The 27,882-nt window shown below is 37.4% G+C and overlaps 1 protein-coding gene across 1 annotated transcript; it reads left to right on the forward strand.

The window, feature by feature from the left end:
- The first annotated feature begins 576 nt into the window (after positions 1–576).
- On the forward strand, positions 577–26,636 carry LOC131855028 (recQ-like DNA helicase Blm). Its single transcript, XM_059206238.1, has 22 exons — positions 577–779; positions 860–936; positions 2,208–2,254; positions 3,795–3,923; positions 13,060–13,161; positions 14,091–14,351; positions 14,588–15,737; positions 16,639–16,794; positions 17,353–17,465; positions 18,136–18,314; positions 18,968–19,133; positions 20,970–21,094; positions 21,397–21,556; positions 21,740–21,932; positions 22,550–22,740; positions 23,228–23,376; positions 23,808–23,942; positions 24,188–24,352; positions 24,642–24,832; positions 24,914–25,067; positions 25,687–25,784; positions 26,403–26,636. The coding sequence occupies exons 1-22, from the start codon at positions 700–702 to the stop codon at positions 26,558–26,560; spliced, it is 4,179 nt and encodes a 1,392-aa protein (XP_059062221.1). The 5' UTR covers positions 577–699; the 3' UTR covers positions 26,561–26,636.
- Positions 26,637–27,882: the final 1,246 nt, after the last annotated feature.

The following is a 27,882-nucleotide window of genomic DNA, read 5'->3' on the forward strand; positions in this document are numbered from 1 at the left end:
TCGAGACTGGTTAAAAGCTAACAGGCCAGAGACAATCTTACGTTCTCATTATTAAAAACCAATTCTTAAACAGTTCACCTAATTTGACGTCACGGTACGATTTTAAGCAGGACTGTTTAAGGCCTGCTATTGAACTGCCCTGCTTAAGGATTGTTTCTTATTCGGTCATAGTAGCCTTCCAGGTGTGTGGAAAAGTTTTGGCGCTTGGGGAGTGTGTGTTTCGATGTGTCGAAATTTTTCTATACGACGAGTTGTCCTGTCTGGGAGACTCTTTGGGGACTGCCATGATGGAGGCGTGTCGGAAACTACTGACTCAATATTTTTTTTGCACTGAACTATTAAGAAACTCGAGAACAGTTTTTGTACTGTGCGACTACATTATCTCAACAATTCAATACACTAATAAATTAAGAAAATTAAGAACATCAAAAGCCATGGCATATAAGAATAGTTCCCTTTGCCTTTTCGTTTAAAGATAAACGGAACAAAAAAATTACTGTTGACATATGATTTGACAATATCATATATTTTCTATAATCTGTGATAGAACTCTACCTACCTTGTTTATCTGTTTCAATCACATTTGAATTTCAATCTAATTTCTATTTTGATTAATTATTGTTTGTATTTTCCTTTGAATTTTAATACTTTAATCAATTTATGTGTAGGTTATGTAATTATTAAAATTAATTTTAGAAGATGGATTTAAAAGAAAAGTACTCTTTATTAAATTTTGTTAAGAAAGTTAGCAAAGATTCATCGAATGATATACGCCTGAGGTTTATTAATTTTTTTTTATGTATACCTGTTTTAATTCCTTGTATTGATGAGTAATTATATAATAAATGATTAATTACAGCACCAATGACCAACAAGTATCATCAGAGAAAAAATCCAAATTTATTTTTAAATCAAAATCAACAAATTCCACAAAGTGTAAGTTTATCTACAAATATATTGTTGTTGTCTCACTTGTACTCACAATAACTCCACTTGTATTATTGTGTGCACGAAATTTAAAAATCCAATTGTGATATAAAGAAACTTAAAGTTTTAAGTATATAAATAGTTAATAATAGTATTTGTAATATCAACAACTTTTAAGTTTCTCTATCATCATCATCGCAGCCCGGAAGACGTCCACTGCTGGACTTAGGCCTCCCCCAAAGATCTCCACGACGATCGGTCCTGCGTTTCTCTATATTTAGTCTAAACTTAGAAAATAAATGAGGCTCAGTTATTTATACATAATGATTTTGTGTAAAATTTAAATAATGTTTTGAATGTTATCCCAATTAACACTTCTCTTTTGATCTTAATATTTGGATTAAGTGAAATTTTTCAGAATAATCAACCCACTTATGACAATAAGTGATTATAATTTGTTAACAACAAATTTTAGTCAAGAAGTGACGAGAGCTGCTTTCTTGTGCTCCTCTCCTTTTTTCAGCTCAGTTTATTAGTTAGAACGAGGTTTGCAATCGATGTCTAGACTGGCTGGTATGGCAGATGAAGTATGTTTGAATATCTGAAAAGAGAGTAGCTATGACGTGGCCTGGTGTTTTGAGTAGTCATGCTCACTAAAATGTCCAGACTTGTGGCGGCGTGGTGGGCTGGGTCATTGGGCTCATTGTGTGGACTGGTCTGCTCTAATCACTATGACTTATTTTTTCCTTATTAATTGTTTAACCAGTTGTTGTATATTTAATGTTTTTTCTATTTTATTATTTTATTGAATTAGTGCTAATCGGTGGTTTGTATTCACACACTGAAACTTAAATTGTAAGTAAGAATAAATTATTTAAAAGAGCAACACACAAGTTTCTTGCTTGTTCTTCTTGTGATGAGACAGAATTCCGAATGAGCGGTAGATTAAAAAAAAAAATGTTATGACTATTCAAAAGTACTTTAATGTAAGTTTATTTGAATAAATGATTTTCTATTCTATTCTATTTCTATTCAGAGTGTGTTTTGTCATCTTGTCTGTCGTCGTATTGATGTATCCGTATAACTTATCTGTATTACTGTATATTCTATTAAATGTGTTTTTATATTATTTTATCTTGTTTAGAAATATATTTTGTTTATCTTATTCTACGTTGTTTACTTGGACACCACTATAGTTACTCTGTTAAAGTGAGAAGTTCAGAGGTAACTTCCCTCACATTATTGTCTGTTTATAAATTGTTTTAATGTATTGTTTTCAGGGACACCACCATTTAAAAATGCTTCAACGGAGAATGTGCCAAAATTTGTAAGTATTCTTTAAAATTATTGTTTTTTTTAATGTATTTGGATCAAGAATAAATGTGTGCAATGTAATTTACCTAACTAATAATACAGTATATTATATCTTATTGTATGACTAAAACCAGCCGCTACATTTTTTATAACTTCACTAATAATTATTGTTAACAATACAATTGGCACATAAAAATTAAAGAAATATAGCAACAATTGCAATAATATTATAATATCAAAAGAACAAGATTATGTGTATAATATAATTTAAAAGAAGAAAATAAGATAATTTTACACCTTCTTCAGGCTATTTCACCAACTTAGGCACTAGATGTCCCTAGATTTGAAGCAGTTCGGATTACTAGTAGGTACTTAGTAACAAGCGTGTAAATAGATGACAGGCAAATCAGACTGTGTGACAGCTATATAGCTATTTCTATAAAACATTGCAGAAATAGGTGTATACCTGCTATGTAGACTGTACTCGCTACATATATATCTATATACCTATCTCTGAAATTTTTTGCATAGATGCTTTATAGTTACATATATAGAAATGTAATTGTAGTGTGTTATATGTATATAAACCAACAACTCTATATAAGAGATAAGACTATATAAAATAAAGTTTTACTGAAATTTCATCTAAAGAAGTCTAAAGACAGACAAAATATAACAGAATGCATCTACATTCTGAGCAGCATTGTTAGACATGAATCTGAAATTGATCAATTCTTTTTATTTCCTTCTTCTTATCTTGCTATTGTCTCACCAATCCTTTAACAGATTTGTTGTGGGACTGTTGACAGGAGATTGAACTTTAATGTTTCTTATCAGTGAATAAAATCCTTTGTGTGATGTGTTTTAACATCACACAAAGGATTCTGCATTTCAAGGGGTCTTGTAGTGTTGTTGCAAGGATATTAGTTTTTTTTTAACACGTAGGTGGCAAACAAGCATACGGCCCATCTGATGGTAAACGGTTATGCAGCCTATGGACGCCTGAAACACCAGGGGTATCACCACATACGCGTTGCCGACCCTTAAGAAACCTTAATATACCCTAGAAAAATTCCATGCTGTAGTCGCTCGAGTAAATCTCGACAGGTAGTTCATTCCACCATCTAAGTTTATGCAGGAGGAAGCTCCTCTGAAACCGCACTGTCCGAGATCACTTAGGTTCCTATGCGCCCTTATACTATCTCTGTATACTCTTGCTCTGTGCTCTATTTCTTCTCTGACTGTTCTCATTCCCGTATGCTCATAGAATTCTGTTGTTCTGATGAATAATGCAATAGGTGCTTACTTTTCAAAAAATGTGAATTAGTCATTAGCAATATGGTGATGCAAATGAAAAAAGTGTCAATAGTAGTCAGTTTGGAAACATACATGTAAAGTTGAAGCAATGCTTTGATATAATAGAAAAAAAAACTGAAATTTATAAAATGCCCATGTTACAATTTTTTTTAATAATTTGAAAGTAGACTATGTGCATTCCATAACTTTTATGTTTTTGAAATGTATACTAATTAAAACTGTATAATTTGTTACAGGCCAGTTCAAAAGAACTGTCTACATCACCAAATGTATTACCAAGAAATTATGTCACCAACCATCCAATTGGAGAACAAATTAAAGCAGACGAAAATCAAAGTGTGTATAACTCCTTTGATGTATTTGATGTTAGTATTATTTTATTATCTATTTATTTAATTTTAATTAAAGCCACAATGTTATAAATTTTCTGTACACGACATATATGCGATAAAAACTATTAGTGGCGGACTTTATCTACATAACAATGAATGTTGTGTCGGTAATAGCCCTCAGTGGTCTAGAGGTTTACCACACCACTGTATTTCTGATTATCGCGGGTTCGATTCCTAACACTGTACAAAGATTTATCTTCATGAGTATAATTGCTTGTATTGGTCTGGGTTTTTTCTATGTATGGATTAGAAATATATCTAAGTATATCTATCAGTTACTCATAACACAAGCTCTAGCTAGAGCTTGTGTTATGTGTAACTATGTTAGTTTATCTTGGGACTAGATGCTGTGTGAATTGTCCTAAGATACATGTATCTCTACATGTAGATGTAATAGATGTGTGATAAGTAATGACAATTTAGCTAACGCTCAGCCTAGCCCTCGTCATAGTAACTATTCTTAGTTTTCGACTCGTGGTGCTGTTCTAATTGATTTCAAGAATTTAGAATTTATTTAATGAAATTTGGTACACAGATAGTCTAAATCTAAACGCTGAGAAAGGACATAGGTTACTCTTTAATTAGAAAAGGGTAGTAAAGGGGTTGAAAGGTTGTATGGAAGTATCGTAATTTTTAAAGCTAAAATCTTTATAATTAGTTAAAAACTTGAAGAAAATGTTTATAAGTTGAAAGGGGAGATGAAAGGTTGTATGTAAGTATCGTTTTTAATTAATTCGCTAGACGCCTGAAACTTAGCCTAAAAAGGCTGTTGATTGAATATAAATAAAGAAAAAGGGTTGAAAGGGGAGATGAAAGGTTGTATGTAAGTATCGTTTTTAATGAATTCGCTAGACGCCTGAAACTTAGCCTAAAAAGGCTGTTGATTGAATATAAATAAAGAGAAAGGGTTGAAAGGGGAGATGAAAGGTTGTATGTAAGTATCGTTTTTAATGAATTCGCTAGACGCCTGAAACTTAGCCTAAAAAGGCTGTTGATTGAATATAAATAAAGAGAAAGGGTTGAAAGGGGAGATGAAAGGTTGTATGTAAGTATCGTTTTTAATTAATTCGCTAGACGCCTGAAACTTAGCCTAAAAAGGCTGTTGATTGAATATAAATAAAGAAAAAGGGTTGAAAGGGGACATGAAATGTTGTATGAAAGTATGTATCGTCATTTTTGAACCTATAAGCTTGAATCTTAAGTTCTTTTTCAAGTATTCAGGAGCTCATACTCCTGAATGTTGAGGTGGAAAAGAATAGTGTAAAGGAGGGTTAACATACGGTAGTTTCTGCGATGACGAATGGGAAGCCACTTGAGTTGTTTGAGAAATTGAGATATGTGGTCGTATTTACGAAGACCAAATATAAACCGTATACAAATATTTTGGAGTCACTCAAGTTTCAATCGGTCTTCTATGAGATTTAAATAGCAGGAATCTGCATAGTTTAGGATTGGGAGTAACAACGAATGTACGAGCGCAGTTTTGGTATCTACTAGCAGGAAGTTTCGTATTCTATAGTATTGAGGCTTCCGATAGACCCAAAACATTTTTAGACTTAATTGAGAAATTTGGTGTGCCCATTATAATTAATGTATAGCTGAAATTAATACCTATGTTTTTTACTTGAACGCTAATCAATATCATGCACATTAAAAGTGATAGATAAAATGGATAAGATATATTATCGCATGGTCCTCGAAAGTTATCGGGTCTCTAATATATATAAATCGTGCCGCTGCATCGACGAACGATCCATATCGTTCGTCGATGCGGCGCCTTGCGCATTCGTTCTTTATCATACCGTTCTTGACGTTTTTTTATTATTATTTAGTCCTATTGAAAAGTGATTGTGTTGTGTTAATTTCGTGCTAAATCTGTAATACGCCATGTTTTTGTCATATAACAATCGTACTACCATAATTAGGGCAGTCGACAGCATGCTCAAGTTATTGAGCGTGAAAGACTTTTATCGTTGACCGTGTTGATAAGTCGAGTATCCAGAACTACGAGTTGAGCCAACGGAGGTATCCACACTTCAACGCCGCATGCGATGAAACCAAATATGTTAGTTACACAGAACCACTCGTGTTGCTTTCCTTCCCCACCCCAAAGCCTCGGGACCCCGAAGACTGAATCGCAGCAATCTTATTGTTAAAATAAAGTAGATAGCTATTGTTAGAAATATAAATGATATAGAATAGGTAATAATTTTAAAACTTTAAGTCGCCAGATTTTGATGGCAACCGTTCATTCCAAAGTGCTATTAACCAATCCTAATTCCGTCGCATCCTTATATAGCAACACATGGGAATATTCACGTGTACATGGTGGTTGAATGCCCGAAGAACCCAGTGGATACATCAGAGTTGTGGCATAATATAGTAATACTGAATTCCGCAGTACTAATTGGTATTATGTAAAGCCGACGACGTTCACTCCAACGCTGACGCCAGATGTTATAACGAAAGGTGTGACCATGCCGGATTCAATACCTAATGAGATACTTGCAGGATGCAACATTTTCGCTCATAGTGCCAAAGTAGTCGCTTCTCTATGGAGCATGGTATAACATGCAGTGCACAGCCTTATTGGAAAGTGCTGAAGAGCAAAACTTAGATGCGCCGATGAAAGAACGAGGTCGCATTGTATCAATTTTAATATAGTAGTTGGAGAGTTTTAAGTGAAATATTGTTGATTTCATATTAAATTTGTAAACTGACTATGTTCTTGGGGTAACTTTGGTTTGCGTTACGAGTTGAGTGACATTCGTTCTAGCATCGAACGGTGTCACTCCTATTGTAGTTATAATTAGTTGTTAGTCATTAAAATGTAGGATTTAATAAAAATTATGTTATTTGTTATTTTTTTTGTTAATTTGGTATATTAAAAACGTTTTAACCTCACATTCTTTTATTTAAACACTTTATAATTAGTGTAGGACTTAATTTATCCATAGCCCTAACCATTCAGGACGTATATAAACAAAAAGTTGCAGATGAATAAATATTTCTAACAATTATTCTTACTAATATTATAAAGGCGAAAGTACCTCCGCCTGTCTGTGTGGCTTTAACGCCAAAACTATTGAACCGATTGAAATGAAATTTTGTACACAGATAGTCTGGACCCTGAGACTGGACATAGGCTACTTTTTAATGGCAAAAAGGGATGTAAGGGGAGATGAAAGGTTGTATGGAAGTATCGTCATTTTTGAAGTGTATTTACTTTAAGTAAATAAAAGCGTTTATTGTTTCCTTAGATTAGAGGTTTCCAAACTTTTGTGTGTCCTAGATCCCTTGCCATATTTTTCGATATCGGGTAGACTCCCCATTCTTAGCTGGTATTGATTTTTTTTAATTTGTAACTGTAGTAAAGTTTAATGTTAAAACATAAAGTAAAAACAACAGAATGACCGCTGTCGTAGACACCTTGCAGTTCGTCATAGACCCCTGGGAGTCGATATAGACCACTTTGGGAATCACTGCCTTACATTAAAATATCTTAATCAAACTAATAATTAATGAATCTTATATCAACAATATTTGTGATATTATTGTATACAAATATACAAAGATTCGATCAATATATATATTTGTTTAATTCAGGCTACTAATGGCCTATATTATAAATACCCTACAAACTAACTTCTTCTAATTAAATTGAATATCAATTGTCTGTGTGGTTACGGCACTGATGACGGCAATCTGCCACGGTAGTGTCGATATACGCAATTCGCGCAAACTTTCCACTTTCTTGCGCAAACTATCCACTTTCTTTCGCAAACTATCCACTTTCTTGCGCAACTCACTAATTATGAGCTCTGACGCGTTGACACGAGGCGTCATATCTGCCAAACTCTTTTTTAAGGAGACGATATCCTTGAGCAGGATGGTAACATCGAATGTGACTGGAGGAGGTTCGTTTAAATCCCTCGCCACAAAAGTCGACACGTCGTCAGGATCGGTCTCCTTCAGCAGCGATATATCCTGCACGCTTTTCCGTGTCCCGTCACATCTACGAGACACCATCTGATCACTTTTATTTAATGTCCATTGTAATCCACTGAAGGCAAATTTTATGGGTTCTTCGTCGTACTTCATACGTTTGCGAGGAGGTGCTCCTTCTTCCATATTCTCATGCTTTCTTTTACTCATTTTTCAATTAAAAAAAAAATAAGTAAATTTATTTTACAATTGAAATGTATAACTTGGTCTGATTCGTATTTTTTATAACAATTAAAAGTTAGTGATTATCTTTATATAGCTGGACGATGTCGGTAATCTTTTGAGGGTTTTGAGGGTTTGCAAGAGCTTGCAAGAGATAGAGAAGATGATAAGGAATTGTTTGTCGTGAATAATGACAACAACAATAATGACGCACAACAAAAGGAATTTTTGTTTGTCGTGAATAACATAACAGTGATAATGTCACAAATAATTCCTTTATTGAATATCCTCAAAATTTGACTCGAATACTCGACTTATCTCTCTACACGTCTTATTGACTGTTGATTATTTAACGATAATAATCATAATTAATTCTCGTTAATTATTTGATTAATGTGTGTTTTGTTGTGTCAAGTTTCTACACGTGCCACTTTTTGTCCTTGTTTCTATCTTTCCTAGAACTCTTATCGCACGGCACGTGTAAACCGCCCGGCAACCGACCCTTAAACCGGTGTTATCTGAGCGGAGTGTGTACGCGACGTGTCTAAATTTGTATAACACAAACACCTGAAACATTTGAATAACACACATAACAATAATAATGACGCACAACAAAGAAATATTTGTTTGTCGTGAATAATGATAACAATAATAATGACGCACAACAAAAGGAATTTTTGTTTGTCGTGAATAATGATAACAATAATAATGACGCACAACAAAAGGAATTTTTGTTTGTCGTGAATAACATAACAGTGATAATGTCACAAATAATTCCTTTATTGAATATCCTCAAAATTTGACTCGAATACTGGACTTATCTCTCTACACGTCTTATTGACCGTTGATTATTTAACGATAATAGTCATAATCAAAATTAATTCTCGGTAATTATTTGATTAATGTGTGTCTTGTTGTGTCAAGTTTCTACACGTGCCACCTTTTGTCCTTGTTTCTATCTTTCCTAGAACTCTTATCGCACGGCACGTGTAAACCGCCCGGCAACCGACCCTTAAACCGTTGTTATCTGAGCGGAGTGTGTACGCGACGCGTCTAAATTTGTATAATACAAACACCTGTTATAGCTGTTGCTAATAAGGAAATTGCTGATGAGGAGCACGGCCTTGTACTTTGTGCCCGTACTTCGAAAAGACGAATCAGCGCCTCACATCTTCGTTGAGCCACCACAGCGCTGGGCAACTGCTAACTCGACATCTTAATTAGTGTTTCCGCGGCTCAGTATTTGTCAATTTAATTCAATTCGGTACCAACTTCTAATAAGGAAATTGCTGATGAGGAGCACGACCTTGTACTTTGTGCTCGTACTTCGAAATGACGAATCAGCTCCTCACATCTTCGTTGAGCCACCACCGCTGGGTCCGAAGACTTCGTCCGAAGATAGTTATAGTCATATTTTAGTTTGTAATATTTTATTTTTAATTAAATATATTAAAATATTTTTTTTTCTTAACTCCTGCGGCTGCGACGTACCTAATTCACCTGAAACATTTGAATAACACACATTAACAACAATAATGACGCACAACAAAGAAATGTTTGTTTGTCGTGAATAACATAACAGTGATAATGTCACAAATAATTCCTTTATTGAATATCCTCAAAATTTGACTCGAATACTGGACTTATCTCTCTACACGTCTTATTGACCGTCGATTATTTAACGATAATAGTCATAATCAAAATTAATTCTCGGTAATTATTTGATTAATGTGTGTCTTGTTGTGTCAAGTTTCTACACGTGCCACCTTTTGTCCTTGTTTCTATCTTTCCTAGAACTCTTATCGCACGGCACGTGTAAACCGCCCGGCAACCGACCCTTAAACCGTTGTTATCTGAGCGGAGTGTGTACGCGACGCGTCTAAATTTGTATAATACAAACACCTGTTATAGCTGTTGCTAATAAGGAAATTGCTGATGAGGAGCACGGCCTTGTACTTTGTGCCCGTACTTCGAAATGACGAATCAGCGCCTCACATCTTCGTTGAGCCATCGCGCTGGGCAACTGCTAACTCGACATCTTAATTAGTGTTTCCGCGGCTCAGTATTTGTCAATTTAATTCAATTCGGTACCAACTTCGTCCGAAGATAGTTATAGTCATATTTTAGTTTGTAATATTTTATTTATAATTAAATATATTAAAATAAATTCGGTTTTTTTAACTCCTGCGGCTGCGACGCACCTAATTCACCTGAAACATTTGAATAACACACATAACAATAATAATGACGCACAACAAAGAAATGTTTGTTTGTCGTGAATAATGATAACAATAATAATGACGCACAACAAAAGGAATTTTTGTTTGTCGTTAATAACATAACAGTGATAATGTCACAAATAATTCCTTTATTGAATATCCTCAAAATTTGACTCGAATACTCGACTTATCTCTCTACACGTCTTATTGACTGTTGATTATTTAACGATAATAATCATAATGATAATTAATTCTCGTTAATTATTTGATTAATGTGTTTTTTGTTGTGTCAAGTTTCTACACGTGCCACTTTTTGTCCTTGTTTCTATCTTTCCTAGAACTCATATCACACGGCACGTGTAAACCGCCCGGCAACCGACCCTTAAACCGTTGTTATCTGAGCGGAGTGTGTACGCGACGCGTCTAAATTTGTATAACACAAACACCTGAAACATTTGAGTTTCATTCCCTCTCTTGAATGTATCATTTGAAGCTCCCAGTTTCTCGACAACGTATTTTAATAATATTATATAAGTACTGCAATACGAAATTAGTTTAGATCGGATTTTGTATGAGTGAAGTGCTAGTAGAGCAGCTTAACTGTCCGAATAAATGTATATGTTCTGATTGATGTAGTTAAGGCTTAGAATTACCTCCTGACATCTTATTAAGGCGTAAGTTTCATCCTGAAATATTGAAAGGCGAATTTTCATAAGCCTATAGATATGGTTACAGATTTTGGGTTTTACACCGCATATTCCACATTCTACATCATCTCCTATTGTTTATGGAGGTGTTCTCGACGAAATATGTCATAGACCCAAACCCTAAAGGGAAGTGTACACACACTGTGAAACCGACGTGATGCGTGATGTACGAGTATATGTGTGAAGTCTTAATCATTAATTGTATTGTTTCAGGGATTGTAGTCAATACGTGATAAAGTTTTAATAGGTTGTTGGTTATTTTTCTTTATATGCTGTAGACAAAGCAACGTCGAGTAATGGTCAGTGCCTGCAGATTCATTCATATCAATCAATACAGAAGAAAAGTGCTTGTCACTTTTCTTATTCAATGAATAAATTAGACTGCACACATATTCTTGACTCAATTCTTGAACAGGATTTTCAGTTAGTCCTTACTGTAAAACTATTGACACCCAGAGAGATTTATGAAAAAATAAAATCCATGGACAACAAAAAGGCACAAGAGTTTGACCTGATTGACAAAAAGGTTCTTGAAGAGATGTCTTCCAGAGTCATAGTGTATCTCATGCAATATTAAGATTTGGACGTTATCCAAACCTGTGGAAAGTATCTCAAATCACAATGTTACACAAACCTGTCATGTCTAAGGTGTTTGTAAATATCCCGTCTACACAGACTTACAAATGTTGTCAAAGAGAAATGTTTTATCCCCGATCATCAATTCGGATTTCGAAAAGAACATGCCACTGTTGAACAGATTCATAGAGTACGCCGAAAAATTTAAAAACTTATGAAAAAAGCAAAATTGTCTATCTGTATTGATTGACATATAACAGGCCTTTGATAAAGGCCCTTGATATATGATAGCGTAGCGGCTTTTGTATTGATTGCCGCATGCATCCTTATGTAAAGTGCGAAAGTAACTACCATAAATTTTTGTCTGACGTGGTCTGTGGAATTGATTGCTCACTAAAATGTATAATGGTCGAGCGCAGTGATGGCTTTGATGAAAGTGCTGTTTGGCTCTTATCACAGACTGATTTAATCTTTTTATTATATGAAATTAAATGTTTACACGTTTCGACTTGTAAATGTAAACTTCAACACACACACATTCTATTTAATATTCAAAAGTCTTAAATTAAGTTTATTTGAATAAATGATTTTCTATTCTATCTATTCTATAAAGTTTGATTAATGAAAATGATCCACACACATGCACATCACAATGAAATGAAAATGATTGCACATCACGATTTTATGAAATCCTTGCAGGAGTACCACAGAGCTTTGTGCTAGAGGCTGTCTAATACATTTTGTACACATCTGACTACGTCATGTTGGTGTTGTAATTTCAGTATATTGAGGTAAGCTTCATAATACTGGAATTACAACAGCAACATTTGCTGATGATGCAGCCTTCCTTGCTGCGAGCGAATATCCACTTGAGGCTTCCAACATCTTACTTGTTTAATTTATAAACACATAATAATCACGCAGCTAAAGTGGCGTTGGGCTGGTCATGTATGCCGAAGCAAAGACAACAGATACAGATCCCTTATGTGGCGACCTAGGATGGGAAGTAGAAGCGTAGGCAGACCAACTGCCAGATGGTCTGATGACATCAGATCTGAAGACGGCAAGACCGACCTGGACAAGACCCGCCACAGACAGACTGAAGTGGAAATGTATGCAAGAGGCATACGTCCAGCAGTGGACAAATATATGCTGAAAGAAAGAAAAAAAAAGACATAATAATAAGTGCTTACTTTTAAAAAATATGTAAAGTAGACATTTGCAATACGGTGATGCAAATGAAAAAAAGTGCCATCTAGTAGTCAGTTTGGTAACATAAAAGTTGAAGCAATACTTTTAGTCAAAAAACATAAAGCATAAATTGCAACCTTTTTGATTTAATATTTAAAAAAATTGTCATTTTTTTAATAACTAGAAAGTAGACGATATGCATTCCAAACTTTCATGTTTTTGAAATGTTTACTGTATAATTTGTTACAGGTCAGTCCAAAAGAACTTTCTACATCATCAAATGATATATACGAACAAATGAACGCAGACAAATATCAAAGTGTATATGATGACTCCATTGATGCATTCCATGTTAGTATTGTTTTATTAACTACTAGCCGTACCCGCGACTTCGTCAGCGTGGAATTTAACTTTATTTTTCTAAAATAAGAGAAATTTTCTAAAATAAAAGTAGCCTAAGATACTCCTTAATACATCAGCTACCTGGCAAAAAAAGTCCCTTCAAAATCTGTCCTGCCATTTCAGAGATTAGCCGGAACAAACAGACAGACAAAATCTGTAAAAAATGGTATTTTGGTGTATGTGCCGTATTTATATTCATATACATGTAGTAAAAAATGGTTATTTCATATTACAAACAGACACTCCAATTTTATTCATGTGTGAAAGCCACAAAGGTGTGTTATAAATTATCTGTACACGACGTATATGCGATAAAAACTATTAGTGGCGGACTTTATCTACATAACAATGAATGTTGTGTAGGTAATAGACCTCAGTGGTCTAGAGGTTTATCACACCGCTTTATTTCCGATTGTCGCGGGTTCGATTCCTAACACGGTACAAAGATTTATCTTCATGAGTATGATTGTTTGTATTGGTCTGGGTGTTATCTATGTTTTTATTATGTATGGATTATAAATGTATGTAAGTATATCTATCAGTTATCCAGTACCCATAACACAAGCTCTAGCTAGCTTATCTTGGGACTAGATGGTGTGTAAATTCTGAGATAGCCTAAAAATCAGTTATTTTCATCCCCCTTTTCATAGGTTAAGAGTAACCTATGAAAAGGGGGAGAATAGAGAAGATAGAATGTAAAAAAAGGGTTGCATTAAAGAGTAACCTATGTCCTTTCTCAGGGTCTATCTGTGTAACAAATTTCATTTAAATCTGTTCACTAGTTTTGGCGTGAAAGCGAGATAGACAAACAGAGTTACTTTCGCATTTACAATAGTAGTAAGGATATAAAGCATTATAATTTTCTATATTTGTTCAAGGATTATGATATGGACTCTTTTCTACATGTATACAAAACATCTACGACATCGCCATTAAAAAATAAATCTATACGAATAAGTGCAACACCTAGTCCTACAAAAAAAATATCGGAACAATACAGTTCGACGGGTAAAAATGTTTTAAAAACGCCAGAGAAAACCAGTTCCGATGAAAAACCTAGAAGTTTAAAATTGGATACGTCATTGAAAGGTTTTTTATTCAACATATCGACCAATCCTGCTGTAAAGAAAACAAAAATGGTATGTTTATTTATTATTATAACTTTGTGAACAGACCCTCTGTTATGATTATTTTTGATAAACCTTTCACCTTGTAGAGTAGCATAACCAAATTACTTTTGATGGCAAAATTCGATCGCGAATACTGGCTTGATTGGATGACTGGCTTGACTAATGGTTAAAACACATCGATGTTCACAGTATTAATATACATGTTGTACATTTTTATTTATTAGGCATTGTATTTTTTTTCACAGAAAAAAAGCTTACAAGATATAGAGGAATGCAAGACCCTGTACATAGAAATATTAGAAAAAGTGTTTAATGCCTTTGATAGAATACCAAATAAAACAAAAGAAACATTACCTGGATATAATAGTACCATATATTCACATCTTAAATTTTGGAGAAATAGATTGAAATCAGCCATAAAACAGACAACTAGTAAAAACACAAGTCCACAGAAGGCCAGGCACCAAAGTGACCAAATAATTAAAGCTGATTGTGACTTTAAAAGAAATTTGTCTGAATCTCCATCATTATTAAACAACCATGAGGATTATGATTTGAAAGATTTTGTTATAAAAAGTAGTCCGATTTTTATTAAAAAATCTGTCAAGGCAGAACATACACAAGCAGACAGAAGTAATTTTAGTTACGATGTTGGACCTAGTAGTTCAACATTATTAGGTAAATCGGTCAAGAAATCGTTGTCTTATGATGCATTTTCACCTTCTAACTCGATCATAAATTTAGATGCAACTACTGAGTCTGATGCTGACAACTTGGATACACCCTCAAATGTTAAAGGAAAGGGCAAATTCGTATTCAAGAGACCATCGCGAATTATCACAGAGGAGTCTAATAACAAATCAATATCAAGTCCCATAATTTCAAGTACCGCTCAAAAACTAAAGAATGCTTTAGAAACTTTAAAGCCTTTAGTAGATCGAGAGCCACCAAAAGTGTTGCCAGTAGCAAATAGTTCTGTAAACTTCCAGCCTCCTCAAGTAAGTAGAAGCTCCTTACTTTCTACCAATACCATTGTAGATGAACCACTTAATGATGATTATCCCCTATTGGATGAAGAGGAAACGGATGTATATTCAGTACCAGTTGATATAGATGTTGATGTTGAATTTACACATGGCTCAAGTGATTCTGTTGTTATTGAAAGTGATCATAATAAAGTTGCGGAAGTGGTAAACAATAAAGAGATACCAGTAGATGAAGACGGTTGGCCAGAATACAGGATGGAAGATTTTGAGGATGGTAATATGAATTCGGATAGCAAAAAATCAGAGGTAGAGGTTTTTATGGACACATCATTAGGGGAAGAGGACAATAAACCCAAATACGAGGGAATGGGCGATTTCATTGAAGGCACTAAAAATGATGGTATCACAGGTAAATAAATGATGCATTGTGACATAATAATAATATTATAATGACATATAATGTTTTTTGGGGCGTAAATTCTGGAACCACTTTATAATTTAAGAAATTGAAAGTAACTTGTACATGAGTGTTTGAACCTATATATTATGTGTAATTATATGTTTCTAGACATCAGTTGATTCATATACATATGATTTGTTTCGCATACACTTCCAATACTTACTTCTTGATATTAAATCAAGAAGTATTGGAAGTGTATTGAATTAAGATCTAAGTACAATTAGTTATTTTAAAATTGGATTAATAGTTCACTCAATGTTAAAGTGTAAACACTACATCTACATTCTTTTTTGCGTTTTAATGCTGTTTCGCTATAGCTAGCCTTTACAGCTTCACCGAACGATAGGGGGCGAGTACAGATAGCACTCCAAACCCGCAGAACGACTTATGGAGCGGCATAGACCCAATTCCTTCTGGACGTATACGATTTTAGTCTGTCCAATCCAATAGCATACTTTCATTAAGCAATTCTTTGATTTATAACTGTTGTATCTTGATAGATTATGTTGATTTTTTATATTATTATTTTTCTAATGTTAGTTTTTTTTATACCCATAATTTTTTTTTTATATTAAAATCTTAAAAGTCTATAAGTGGCTTCTCTGTTTCAATTATGTTTATTAATCTGCCTGTAAATACTCTTTCAAATATCTTAATAATCGCGAAAGTTTGGTTTTGGTCTTTCACGCAAAAACTAACTGAACTGATTTTGATGAAACTTTACAGTAATATAGCTTATGCATCAGAATAACATATAGGCTATATTTTTTATAGAAAAATATTGAATTTAACGCGGGTGAAACCGCGGGCACAGCTAGTAAATAAATGATTACCATCTCATTATTGTCAGGTGAATTTGATGGTTTGAACTACCCACACTCGTCGCTGATGATGGAGGTGTTCAAGGAGAAGTTTGGTCTGAAGACATTTCGTCCCAACCAGCTGCAGGTGATAAACGCGACGCTACTCGGACACGACTGCTTCGTTCTGATGCCCACTGGAGGAGGTTACTATACTGACCCTTTAATATACAAGGAAAAATATCACGTGTAGTGGTATTTATTTAATAATAATAAAAATAATAATCTCAAAGAAAAATAAAGTTAAATTCTACGCGGACGAAGTCGCGGGTACAGCGCAGTAATAAATAAAAGTATAAAATTATAACTCACTCCAAAGTAGGAGAATATCCGCAAAGCACCAGTTTTATCAACTGCAGTCCGGCCGGCGTTCGTTCTCGTGATTAATTCTTGTCATACGTAATTAACAAAAAAAAAATGCCCGTCCCTATGTGAAAATTAATTTTATCAGTGCGGTCGTCAACGTGTTAAAAAAATACAAGGATAATATAGAAATATAATGTGAGGTTGTTGTGGTTTAATGCGAGTGTAGTACCGCGAATGTAAAAGGAATCGAACCTGCGACAATCGGAAATAAAGCTGTGTACTGAAACTCTAGACCACCTAGGCCTTCATTAGAATTGAACAGTAAAAATTGAGATGCTGTGTGTATACTCAAATACAACAGCATATCATTGGTTGAAGATATATGAATTGTTTTGCAGGCAAGTCCCTGTGTTACCAACTACCTGCGATATTGACCCCAGGCGTGACGATCGTGATATCGCCACTCAAATCGCTTATACTGGACCAGGTCAACAAGTTGCTGTCCCTAGATGTGAGTATTTAATTGTACTACGTAATAAATTTATAGATATTTTTTTTCTTAGCTCTCGACGTTGGAAAGAAAAGAAAGAAAGAAAGAAAAATATTTTATTCAGTGCAATGTAAAAAATACAATATAAACAACAAACGAAAAAAACGTTGGCACCTTGATTTTCCTTTCTGTATTAATGAGGATGATGAAAGTGAGACGAAGAAATTTCCTTACAATAATTAAACAAAATAATATAAATGCAAAATGGACTTCCACAAAGCCGCTGCTCTTTCCCTCGCTAGATCGCTTTTGAAAGAATATGTAGTATAATAATTAAATAAAAATAACATTTAAAAAAAATAAAAACTTCTTTCTTGTCTATATATGTAAATTTTCAGCTCATAGGGCTTAAATCTAGATCTCTGGTGGTTTCAGCCACCGTAGTTGATATTGGGGCAACGGGGCTTGCCCTGAACCTGCACCCGTTTATCCGGTTCATTCGAAGAACAGTCGGCATTCGCCCTATTGTATAGTATAATAGAGACAAAACGAACGACCACCCCAGCAGTACGCCCCGGTAAAGAGCATAAGGCTCGAGGCCTGTACCCGGCGGCTCGCATAAGGTTTCGCGGAAGATGCTCAACACATGCTCGCTCGAACATGTCTAATGGCAGCTAATATAATTTTTCAGATCCCGGCAGCGCACTTGAGCGGCGACATGAGCGCTGCGGAAGCAGACGAGGTGTACCACAAATTGTCAATGCGCGAGCCGCTACTGAAGCTGCTATATGTCACCCCGGAGAAGATCAGCAGCTCACCCAAGTTCCAAGATGTCCTCACCACTCTCTACTCGAGGGATAAGATCGCTAGGTAATCTAACAAAAAATGAGATAATGTAACCTAAGAATACACACACAGAACCTGAAAAACATAAACAAAAACATAGAAAAACATAGGTCAAAAGAAAGCGAGAGATATTTTTTATTATTCGTCCTTTGATAATTCACACATCCATCAGCGCCATCTAGTCCCTATGCAAAGTATGTGTTATATAAATACATATATACTTTTTTTTAATACATAATAATATATATAGAAATCACCCTCCCAGTTAAGAACTTCTATAATGGCTCGAAGAACCATTGTATAGTTCTGGATAGTTCGAATAAAATTAATGGATAAAACTAATATGATGTATATTGACTGTAATATATGACGGCTCGGTGGTCTAGCGGTTTAGCACATCGCCTTACTTCGATGGTCGCGGGATCGATTCCTCGCACGGCACAAACAATTGTATTTATGAGTATGATTGTTTGTATCGGTCTAGGTGTTAAATGTTACTTCCTGGTTGTTTAAAATTTGCTTTGGACGTTACGCTAGGCCTCCGCAAGAGCGAGGCCCCGGGCGATTGCCTTGTTCGCCACCCTCTAAAGTCGCCACTGCATGAGATTACTATATAATTCATAGTGTAGATGTTGTTGGCCGCTCAAATAAATAAAAGAGTGAATAAACTTGTGCAGGTTCGTGGTAGACGAGGCACACTGCGTGTCGGCGTGGGGGCACGACTTCCGGCCCGACTACAAGCGACTGCACGAACTGCGGCGGAGGTTCCCGCGCCCTCCCCTCATGGCGCTCACAGCCACCGCCACGCCGCGCGTGCGCATCGACATCCTCCACCAGCTACAGGTACCACCGCACCGACATCCTCCACCAGCTACAGGTACCACCGCACCGACATCCTCCACCAGCTACAGGTACCACCGCACCAACCTCCGAAAAGGTTCACGCACCCACCGCTCATGGCGCTCACATACCCAAACTCATAAACTTTACATTTTTGTATTACTATGTAGATTAAGGGGGTCTTCCTATGTGATGGGTTGAAAAAATCGATTTTTTTTTTCATAAATTGCTCCCTTAACATGTCTAGAATACGGTAGTAAAGCGATTTTAGAAAATTCGAAGTCGTTTTAAAGATACAGCAGGTAAAAGAAAGAGCGGTTCGGAGCGGTGAGTTGGCAGTTAGAGACCGGGCCTATTGTGTACCGTCGGCTTTATACCTGGCCTCCCTTTTATTAATATATTTGTTTATACAAGTTTAGACACGTTTCTACAGACTTAAACAGGAAAAGGAGCAGGTAAACTTACTGATAAAGTTATCCAAGAAATTACAAAATTCTACGGATTAGCAATTCGACGCCATCCAGATTCGCTTGAAGATATGAGAAAGGAAGTTTGGGCAACGTACTATCACAAATGTTCTTCTGATGAAAACCCTCAGCATCAATTTTGTCCAGAAGGCGAAGACAGTTGGTGTAAATGGCGTAAGGCTGAAGCTAATAATGAACTGGACCAATTTCATCACGATAAACCACCTCTAATTCCGCAAGTCCAAGAAGCTATCAAACCGGTTTTCGAAGATTTATCGAAAGACGAATTATTAATTCGTTGTTTAGGAGCAGAGACACAAAACAATAACGAATCTTTGAATTCTTTGATTTGGACTTTCGCTCCTAAACATCTTCATTCTGGTCCCAAAGTTGTTGAAATTGCTAGCTACTTAGCAGTTATTATGTTTAATGAAGGTTTTCAAGGTATTTTAAAAGTTATGTCGATTATGGGATGCCCTGTTGGTCGTGAAGCCCAAGCGTATGTTGAGAAACGGGATGAAAAGCGAATCTTACGCTCTGAGCGGCGCGTAAGTGATGTCGTTAAACAAGCCAGGATTGACTCAAGAGCTGAACAATCTGCTTTAAAAGAGTTTCACGAGGAAGAGGAAGGAATACTCTATGGACCAGGCATCGCCGATTGAGAGTAAGTTGATATTTTAATAGTTTTTAACGGACTTGAAACTTTAAACGCGTTTTTCTCAAAACTGTGTTTTTCAAACTTTCCTCCTTTGTATCTCAGAAACGGCTGGACCGAATTACTTGAAATATACAGGGCACACTCAATATATGTAAACGCATGGAATGAACTATTATCAATCGAAAATTTTCAAAACTTCGATTTTTTTATAGCAAAAAACAAAAAAAAAAACGCCTAATTTGCAACTTTTATTTCAAATGTCTATCAAAAATCCAATTTTTTTTATATTCATTTGATTATAGGTCATTCCGTGCTTTTAAGCCTACAAATTAAAACGCCGTTTTTTTTTTTTTTTCAGATAAGCCGATCAGCCGGAATCGTGGAGGAAGTGGGAGCTCTTTTTTTCGAGGCGGGGGTGTTCAGAGCGCTGTAACTCTAGTTTGACTGAATATTTTTAGCTGAAATTTTATATTTATACTGTCCAAATATGTGTTAATAAATGATAAAAAACTTGAAGCTCTAAATATTTACTGGTCGTAGAAAAAAAATCCTAAAATATCCCTGCCGTCACATAGGAAGACCCCATTAAGCCAATTTTGTCCCTACAACTAAAATCATCTTGTATATTTATGAAATTGAGTATTTGGAATACGAAGATTATATATATTTAAGGAATAGAATATAAAAATGATCTCATAGTGAAGTTGGCTCTAGGTGACCAAATGCAAATGGTTCATGTCCAGCTTCAATCGGCCGAACCTCATATACAAGATACTGAAGAAGAAACCGAAAACAGTCAACGACGAAGTTGCTGCGGTTATCAAGGAGAAGTATTTCAGGTAAGTTTGGAACTTGTGTATATACTACAGCACTTTGGAACCGTTTCGCTGTCTTAATTCTAAGTAACAGAACATCGTACCATTATACGGTTCTATTTCAAAAACAGAACATCATTTGGTGTTCTATTTTTGAATCAATCAATTTCTCTTTAGCCAATACCTAATGGCTTTTCTTAATGTCAGTAGCGTTTTTTAATAGCCAGTTCCAATTATTGACTTTGTAATATACTTGACATATGAGAATGCAATACTGCATAATTACAATGTGATGTATGGGATTTACTTGATGATATATTATACAGACAGTCGGGCATCGTGTACTGCCTGTCGCGCAAGGAGTGCGACGAGCTGGCGACGTCGCTGCGGCGCGTGGGGCTGCAGGCGGCCTCCTACCACGCCGGGCTCTCCGACAAGCAGCGCGGGGCCGTGCAGGCCGCCTGGCTCGCGGACAGGCACAAGGTGGTACGTACGGAAACCAGGTGGTACGTACTGGTACGAGGTGGTACGTACCGGCACAAGGTGGTACTTACTGGTACCAGGTGGTACGTACGCAGCCCGCAGCGTGCCAGGCGGCTGTACGTGACGGTGCAGCCGCCTGGCACCATCCATAATAGTCTAAATAAGTAACTTCACCTGTTTCCCCAGATCTGTGCAACGATAGCGTTCGGCATGGGCGTGGACAAGGCGGACGTGCGGTTCGTGATCCACCACAGCCTGCCCAAGTCGGTGGAGGGCTACTACCAGGAGGCGGGCCGCGCCGGCCGGGACGGCGAACCTGCACTCTGCCTGCTCTACTACTCCTATGGCGACGTCGTGCGCTACCGCCGCCTGCTGGCCAGTGAGTAGCAACCCACACTAACGTTGCCTTTTGGCCAATGAGTCTACCTCCACAATACACTAAGTCTCGTAAAACATTGTCATGTCAAACATAACGACACGCAATAACATAACAATAGAAAAAAGAAAAACATATATTAAATCCTTTTTAGTTATTCACAATAGAAATAAACGAAATATAAAACTAAGTATATATATTGTTCACGTTACTAGCGACACGGACGACTTTGTACAAAGTGTGGTGGTGTTGATGTGCACTGGAGCGAAGCCCTATCATTCCGATAGACTAAGGTGTCACTTGTCAAATAATTGTACATCACTAGCAGTAGTGTATATCACTAGAGTAGGGAGCGTGGATTATGTAAAACTGTCATGATGGTTAAGAAATATAATTTAGTAAAATAAAGTGTGATTGTTCATAATAAAATTGAAGTATTATTAATAATATACATAATTGATATCGCTCTGTAATAGTACTACTTTATCACACCATTCAATCGTAACAACGTATAAAGCGCACTGACGGCTTGTAAGTCTCGACGAGCGAGCTGCTTAGCTGCTAGACATGGGTGAGACTGAGGTACCGACATTGTACAAAGTATGGTGGTGTTGGTACAGTGGAACGGAACACGACTGCGGCCGCACGGCGTGTGCACGAGGAGAACCTGGCGCGGATGGTGGAGGTGTGCGACAGTGTGGCCGAGTGTCGCCGCGCGCTAGTGCTCGGCTACCTCGGGGAGCGGTACGACCGCCGACACTGCCTCGCCGCCGCCGCCTGCGACAACTGCCGCGCGCAGCATCGGTTCAAGGTACCCGGTTCTATTCTCCACTCGCCTACCTCGGGGAGCGGTACGACCGCCGACACTGCCTCGCCGCCGCCGCCTGCGACAACTGCCGCGCGCAGCATCGGTTCAAGGTACCCGGTTCTATTCTCCACTCGCCTACCTCGGGGAGCGGTACGACCGCCGACACTGCCTCGCCGCCGCCGCCTGCGACAACTGCCGCGCGCAGCATCGGTTCAAGGTACCCGGTTCTATTCTCCACTCGCCTACCTCGGGGAGCGGTACGACCGCTGCCGTCTGCGACAATTGCCTGTCTTAAATATATATCATTTCCGATTCGTTCATATCCTACTCGAAGGACCAAAAACACTATGAATTACATCTGTATTATTCTACTTAACTGTCGACATTACAAACGTCACATAGACTAAAAAAATGAGCGATGCCTATTCAAAAGGGCTTCAATGTAAGTTTATTTAATTAAATGATTTTCTATTCTATTCTATACTATCAGCCGGTGGACGTGACGGAGGATACGTGTGCGATCGTGAGCTGCGTGCAGTCGTACAGCGCGCGCTACACACTGCTGCAGCTGGCGGACGCGCTGCGAGGCTCTCGACAACAACGGCTCTCCGCGCTCATACAACATCCCATACATGGACGGTATGACGGTTTTTTAAACCACGAAAGTGGTGTAGGTGTGAAAGTGTGTATTGTGTAAAAAATATATTATGTTAAATAATTTATCTTTATATAGTCTTAAAGTCGCTGTCGTCTGTTCACTTATATCTTTTAAATTATGCAACTGATTTTAGCAATAGATAGAGTGATTCAAGATGAAGGTTTATATGTATAATACATGCGTGTTATAATATAGAACAAACCGAGAAATTTTATATTAAATCTGTATAACGTACTAAACGTTATACATGTTACATGTTTTTTGAAACGATGTCACACCTTTTTAGTTGACGCGCTTTTCTGTGTGCCGTGAACTATTTAGCTGATGGCGTTCGATTCTCTCTCTACCCCGTAACGAACTAGCGAGAAAAACAAAGATAGATATAGGAGTTATAGAGCTGGTGTCCCCACAGATGCAAGTCGTGGAACGTGAGCGACGTGCAGCGCCTGCTGCGACACCTGGTGGGGCGCGGACTGCTGCACGAGCGGGTGGTCGTCACCAACGACATGGCCAGCGCCTACCTCCAGCCCGGACCGCACGCGCACAAGTACCACCTCACATCTATATATACATATAACACGGTTTCGATGGTCTAGCGCGTCCAGCACATCGCCTTACTTCTTATAATCGTACGGCACATTTGTAGCATGAATACAATTGTTTGTATCGATCTGGGTGTTCCCTATGTATTTTTTCTATGCATTTGTATCAGTCGTCTAGTACTTATAACACAGCAGTATACATTTAAAGCGAAAATGTTCCATTTAATAAAATAAAGTGGTGTTCTGGTAGAGTGATGTCGGAGGGGCAACGCGTGGTGTTCCCGATGAAGTGTGAGGAGAAGACGAGCGACGACGGCAGTGTGGCGCGCGGCGGAGACACGGGACAGTCTCCCGTACACGCGCTGCTGCAGCGCATACAGGAGCGGTGCTACGCCGACCTGGTGGAGGCCTGCAGGTTAGTGTGCGTGCGTATGTGCGTGCGAGCGTGCGTGCGTGCGTGCGTGCGTGCGTGCGTGCGTGCGTACGTGCGTGAGTGCGTGAGTGCGTGTGCGCGTGCGTGTGTGCGTGCGTGCGTGCGTGCGGACGTGCATGCGTGCGTGCGTGCGAGCGTATGTGGTTGCGTGCGTGCGTGCGTGGTTGCGTGATTGCGAGTGTGCGTGCGTGCGTGCGTGCGAGGGGCGTGGGGTGACGCTGGCGGCGGTGCTGCAGTGTGTGAGTGTATGTATGTATGTGTATGTATACAGGGAGATGGGCGAGGCGCGTGGGGTGACGCTGACGGCGGTGCTGCCGCAGGCTGCTCTGAAGGCGATGAGTTCTCGCCTGCCGGAGACGTCGGAGGCCCTGCTGTCGTTGCCGCACATCACGCGCGCCAACTACGACAAATACGGCGCCGCGCTGCTAAAGATCACCTCCGCTTACGCCATCGAGAAGTTGGGTGAGAGAGCCGTTCAATTTATATATTTATTTTTATTTTATATATTATTTTCTTTACATGTCAATTTAACTTCTTATTTAGGGGTTCTTATGCAGTACCAGGATGAGCTGGAGGCGAAAGAGATAGCCAAAGAGGAATCTGAAGAATCTGAGCCGGAGCCGAGCAGCAGTCGCGGCTCGTCGTCCGCGTCCAGTTCTCGAGCCAGGAAGACCTACCGCGGCGGCGTCAGGAAGAAGTGAGCCCTTTGAACTCCCCAAAAGAACTATAGAATATCATTTACATACCCACGAATATACTTCTCGTCCAATTAATTATTAACCGCCGGGTAATAATTGGTTGCCAAGACCGGACCCAATATAGTGCCTTGGGAGAGACCTAAGTCCATCAATAGACTGATGATAATGCTTCTTCCAAAATGGCAACCCATGAATAGTATCTCGGGATTCACATGATAACGTGATGTCTTTGGTACTGTTATATATACATATATGATAGGCAAATGATAGGCGTTTAAGTTTATACTAATTATTATTAGATAGATAGATAAAATCTTTCTTCGTCTCGAAGATATTACCCTCAAATGCTACAAACAAATATGTCCGAATAAACGTGCGAGAATATTATATAAACACAATACACTTTAACTTACATGTAAAATGAAAACAACGACAATAACAAAAATACTAGGTGCCACAGGGATATAAAGGCTTGAGCTACTCAGTGAACAATTTGCTCAACGAGCAAAACACTTTCAGTAGCAACAAACATTATTACATGTAACATACATCGTTACACTACTAACAAGTGGACTGTCAACATGTTTCACATTCCAGTTCAGTAACAACTTTTTACAGGTACAAACGCAAGCAAACGTCGGCCGCGAAGAAGAAAGCTGTAAGAGGGGCCTGGGGGGCGAGCGGCAGGGGGCGCGGGGGCTACGCAGCCGCTACACGTACGTACACGTTCGCTTTTAATTATATTTATCTATATATAATTTAACTCGTAAATGAACAAGTCTTGAGTCATTGTAAATGCTAGTAGTCTCTACAATCGGCTTCGGTGGTCTGAGAGTTTAGTTTACTACACGTTCGCTTTTAATTATATTTATCTATATATAATTTAACTCGTAAATGAACAAGTCTTGAGTCATTGTAAATGCTAGTAGTCTCGATTATATATTACAATCGGCTTCGGTGGTCTGAGAGTTTAGTTTACTCATAATGGTCGCGGGTTTAAATCTTTTATTCTGGCATATTTAGAACAGACTCTGGCAGTTTGTTTTAAAATCTTACGCAATTCTCATAAGACGAAATACATTATTATTTATTGTCGTAATAAGGATCCGCAATGGACAGACGTGAATAATGCCGGTAAATGCACAGAAATGCCGCACGTTCTTAGAATATAGACATAGAGTCTAGCGTAAATGATACGACACTGGTGATAGGCGCACGTTAACATTCTACTACTATTGAGAACCCTGTCTACTAAAAATAGATCGCTTCAAATCCAAATCTTATCGGATCTGTGAGGAAATCTTTTTGTGGTCACTATTGCATCTTTGTTCCAGCGAGCCCGAGCGGCAGCAAGTTTGTCAACAAGCTCGGGACAATGCCGATACCGCGGACTAACATGGCCAACGCCCGGCCAAACGTAGCCAACACCCGGCCTGGCGTGACCAACACACGACCCGGCGTGTTCAATCCCTCACGTCTCAATCTCATTTAAACTGCATACAGTATTTAATTAGCAATAATTCAATTATTACATCTCCAATATTGTCTTATACCAGCAAGGATCGTTTCATTTGTTTTACTAGTTTTACATTTACATCCATTTTTTTCATTAAACTATTAAGTACGCCCCAAACATAATCTTACATTTTGCAATTGTTTTCGTTCTAATACGGTATAATTATATAGATCAAATTTGTTACAATTTAACAGAGTTTTATTAGTTTTTGTATACCCCGACCAATGGTCCATCGAGCCGGATTCATAAAATGAATATGCGATATTTGCTCGTTTAAGTCTTATTTGTATTTTGTGATGTCCATATTTTTGTATAGGTCAAGGTGCCTATAAGTAGTTGCATAGGTCTTCAATTGCATCTGCAACTGTTACAACAATAAGATATTAGCAATACCTCCAAATGCAGCTGGCTGTGTGATAATAGATTTGTTAATGTCATTGTCATATTGTTATAATTTATTGAATTATCATTATTGTTATTTAAAAGTCTGATGTTATCCATTTTTAGTAGAGACATGCCTTGTTAAGATGTACTGCCATAAATAATTAGTTGTAAATAATGAAATTATATTTTGTACTTTTAATAAAAATGTTTTTTTTTACATGTACTTCACGAATTACTCTGCCAATCATTCCACCAGGTCATCCCTCCTATCCCCCATATCATATCTTTAATTATTGGATACTGCTCCGCCCGCTTCGGCGGCACCGGAGTGCTCATAACTTTGTGTTTTGTTATGTTCTAACATTGCATAAATCTGTATCAATCTGGAATGTTGTACCGTTAAAACAGTGAAAGAATTGCTCAAATCGGTGCAGTGGTTCCATAGTCTACTTGCTCTTGACAAAATACACTGTTTATCTCATAATATTAATACAGATGTTAAACCTTCATGTTTTTTTATTTGAAGAGATCATTATCTGGCTGTTGTGTACGTGACCTAATATATAGTCCTTAAAACTTGTATATATGTACTATGTAGCTATAAATAGGAAGCGCTCTATATGTCTGTCTGTTTATACTTTTAGAAATAAATAAATATCACATGTCATAAATAAATTAAGTAAGTAACGGATTTTGATGTCTGGACCACTATTATATTTATTTTTCTGCTCAATGTTTATGAGTTTATATTCTAATATATGTATATTCCTAATCAGGGCATATACCGTTGTAACTGGTTAATCTATAACCAGAGCAAAACCGGAATAATCTACTAGTTCAGTACACAATAATTTGCATAACCCAAATATCATATGTACAACTAATACCATCAAAAACTCATTAGCAAAGCAGAT

Source organism: Achroia grisella, unplaced genomic scaffold (genome assembly GCF_030625045.1).
Source record: "Achroia grisella isolate CSIRO2021 unplaced genomic scaffold, CSIRO_AGI_Agris_v1 utg1295, whole genome shotgun sequence".
In the NCBI taxonomy this organism is placed as follows: Eukaryota; Metazoa; Arthropoda; class Insecta; order Lepidoptera; family Pyralidae; genus Achroia; species Achroia grisella.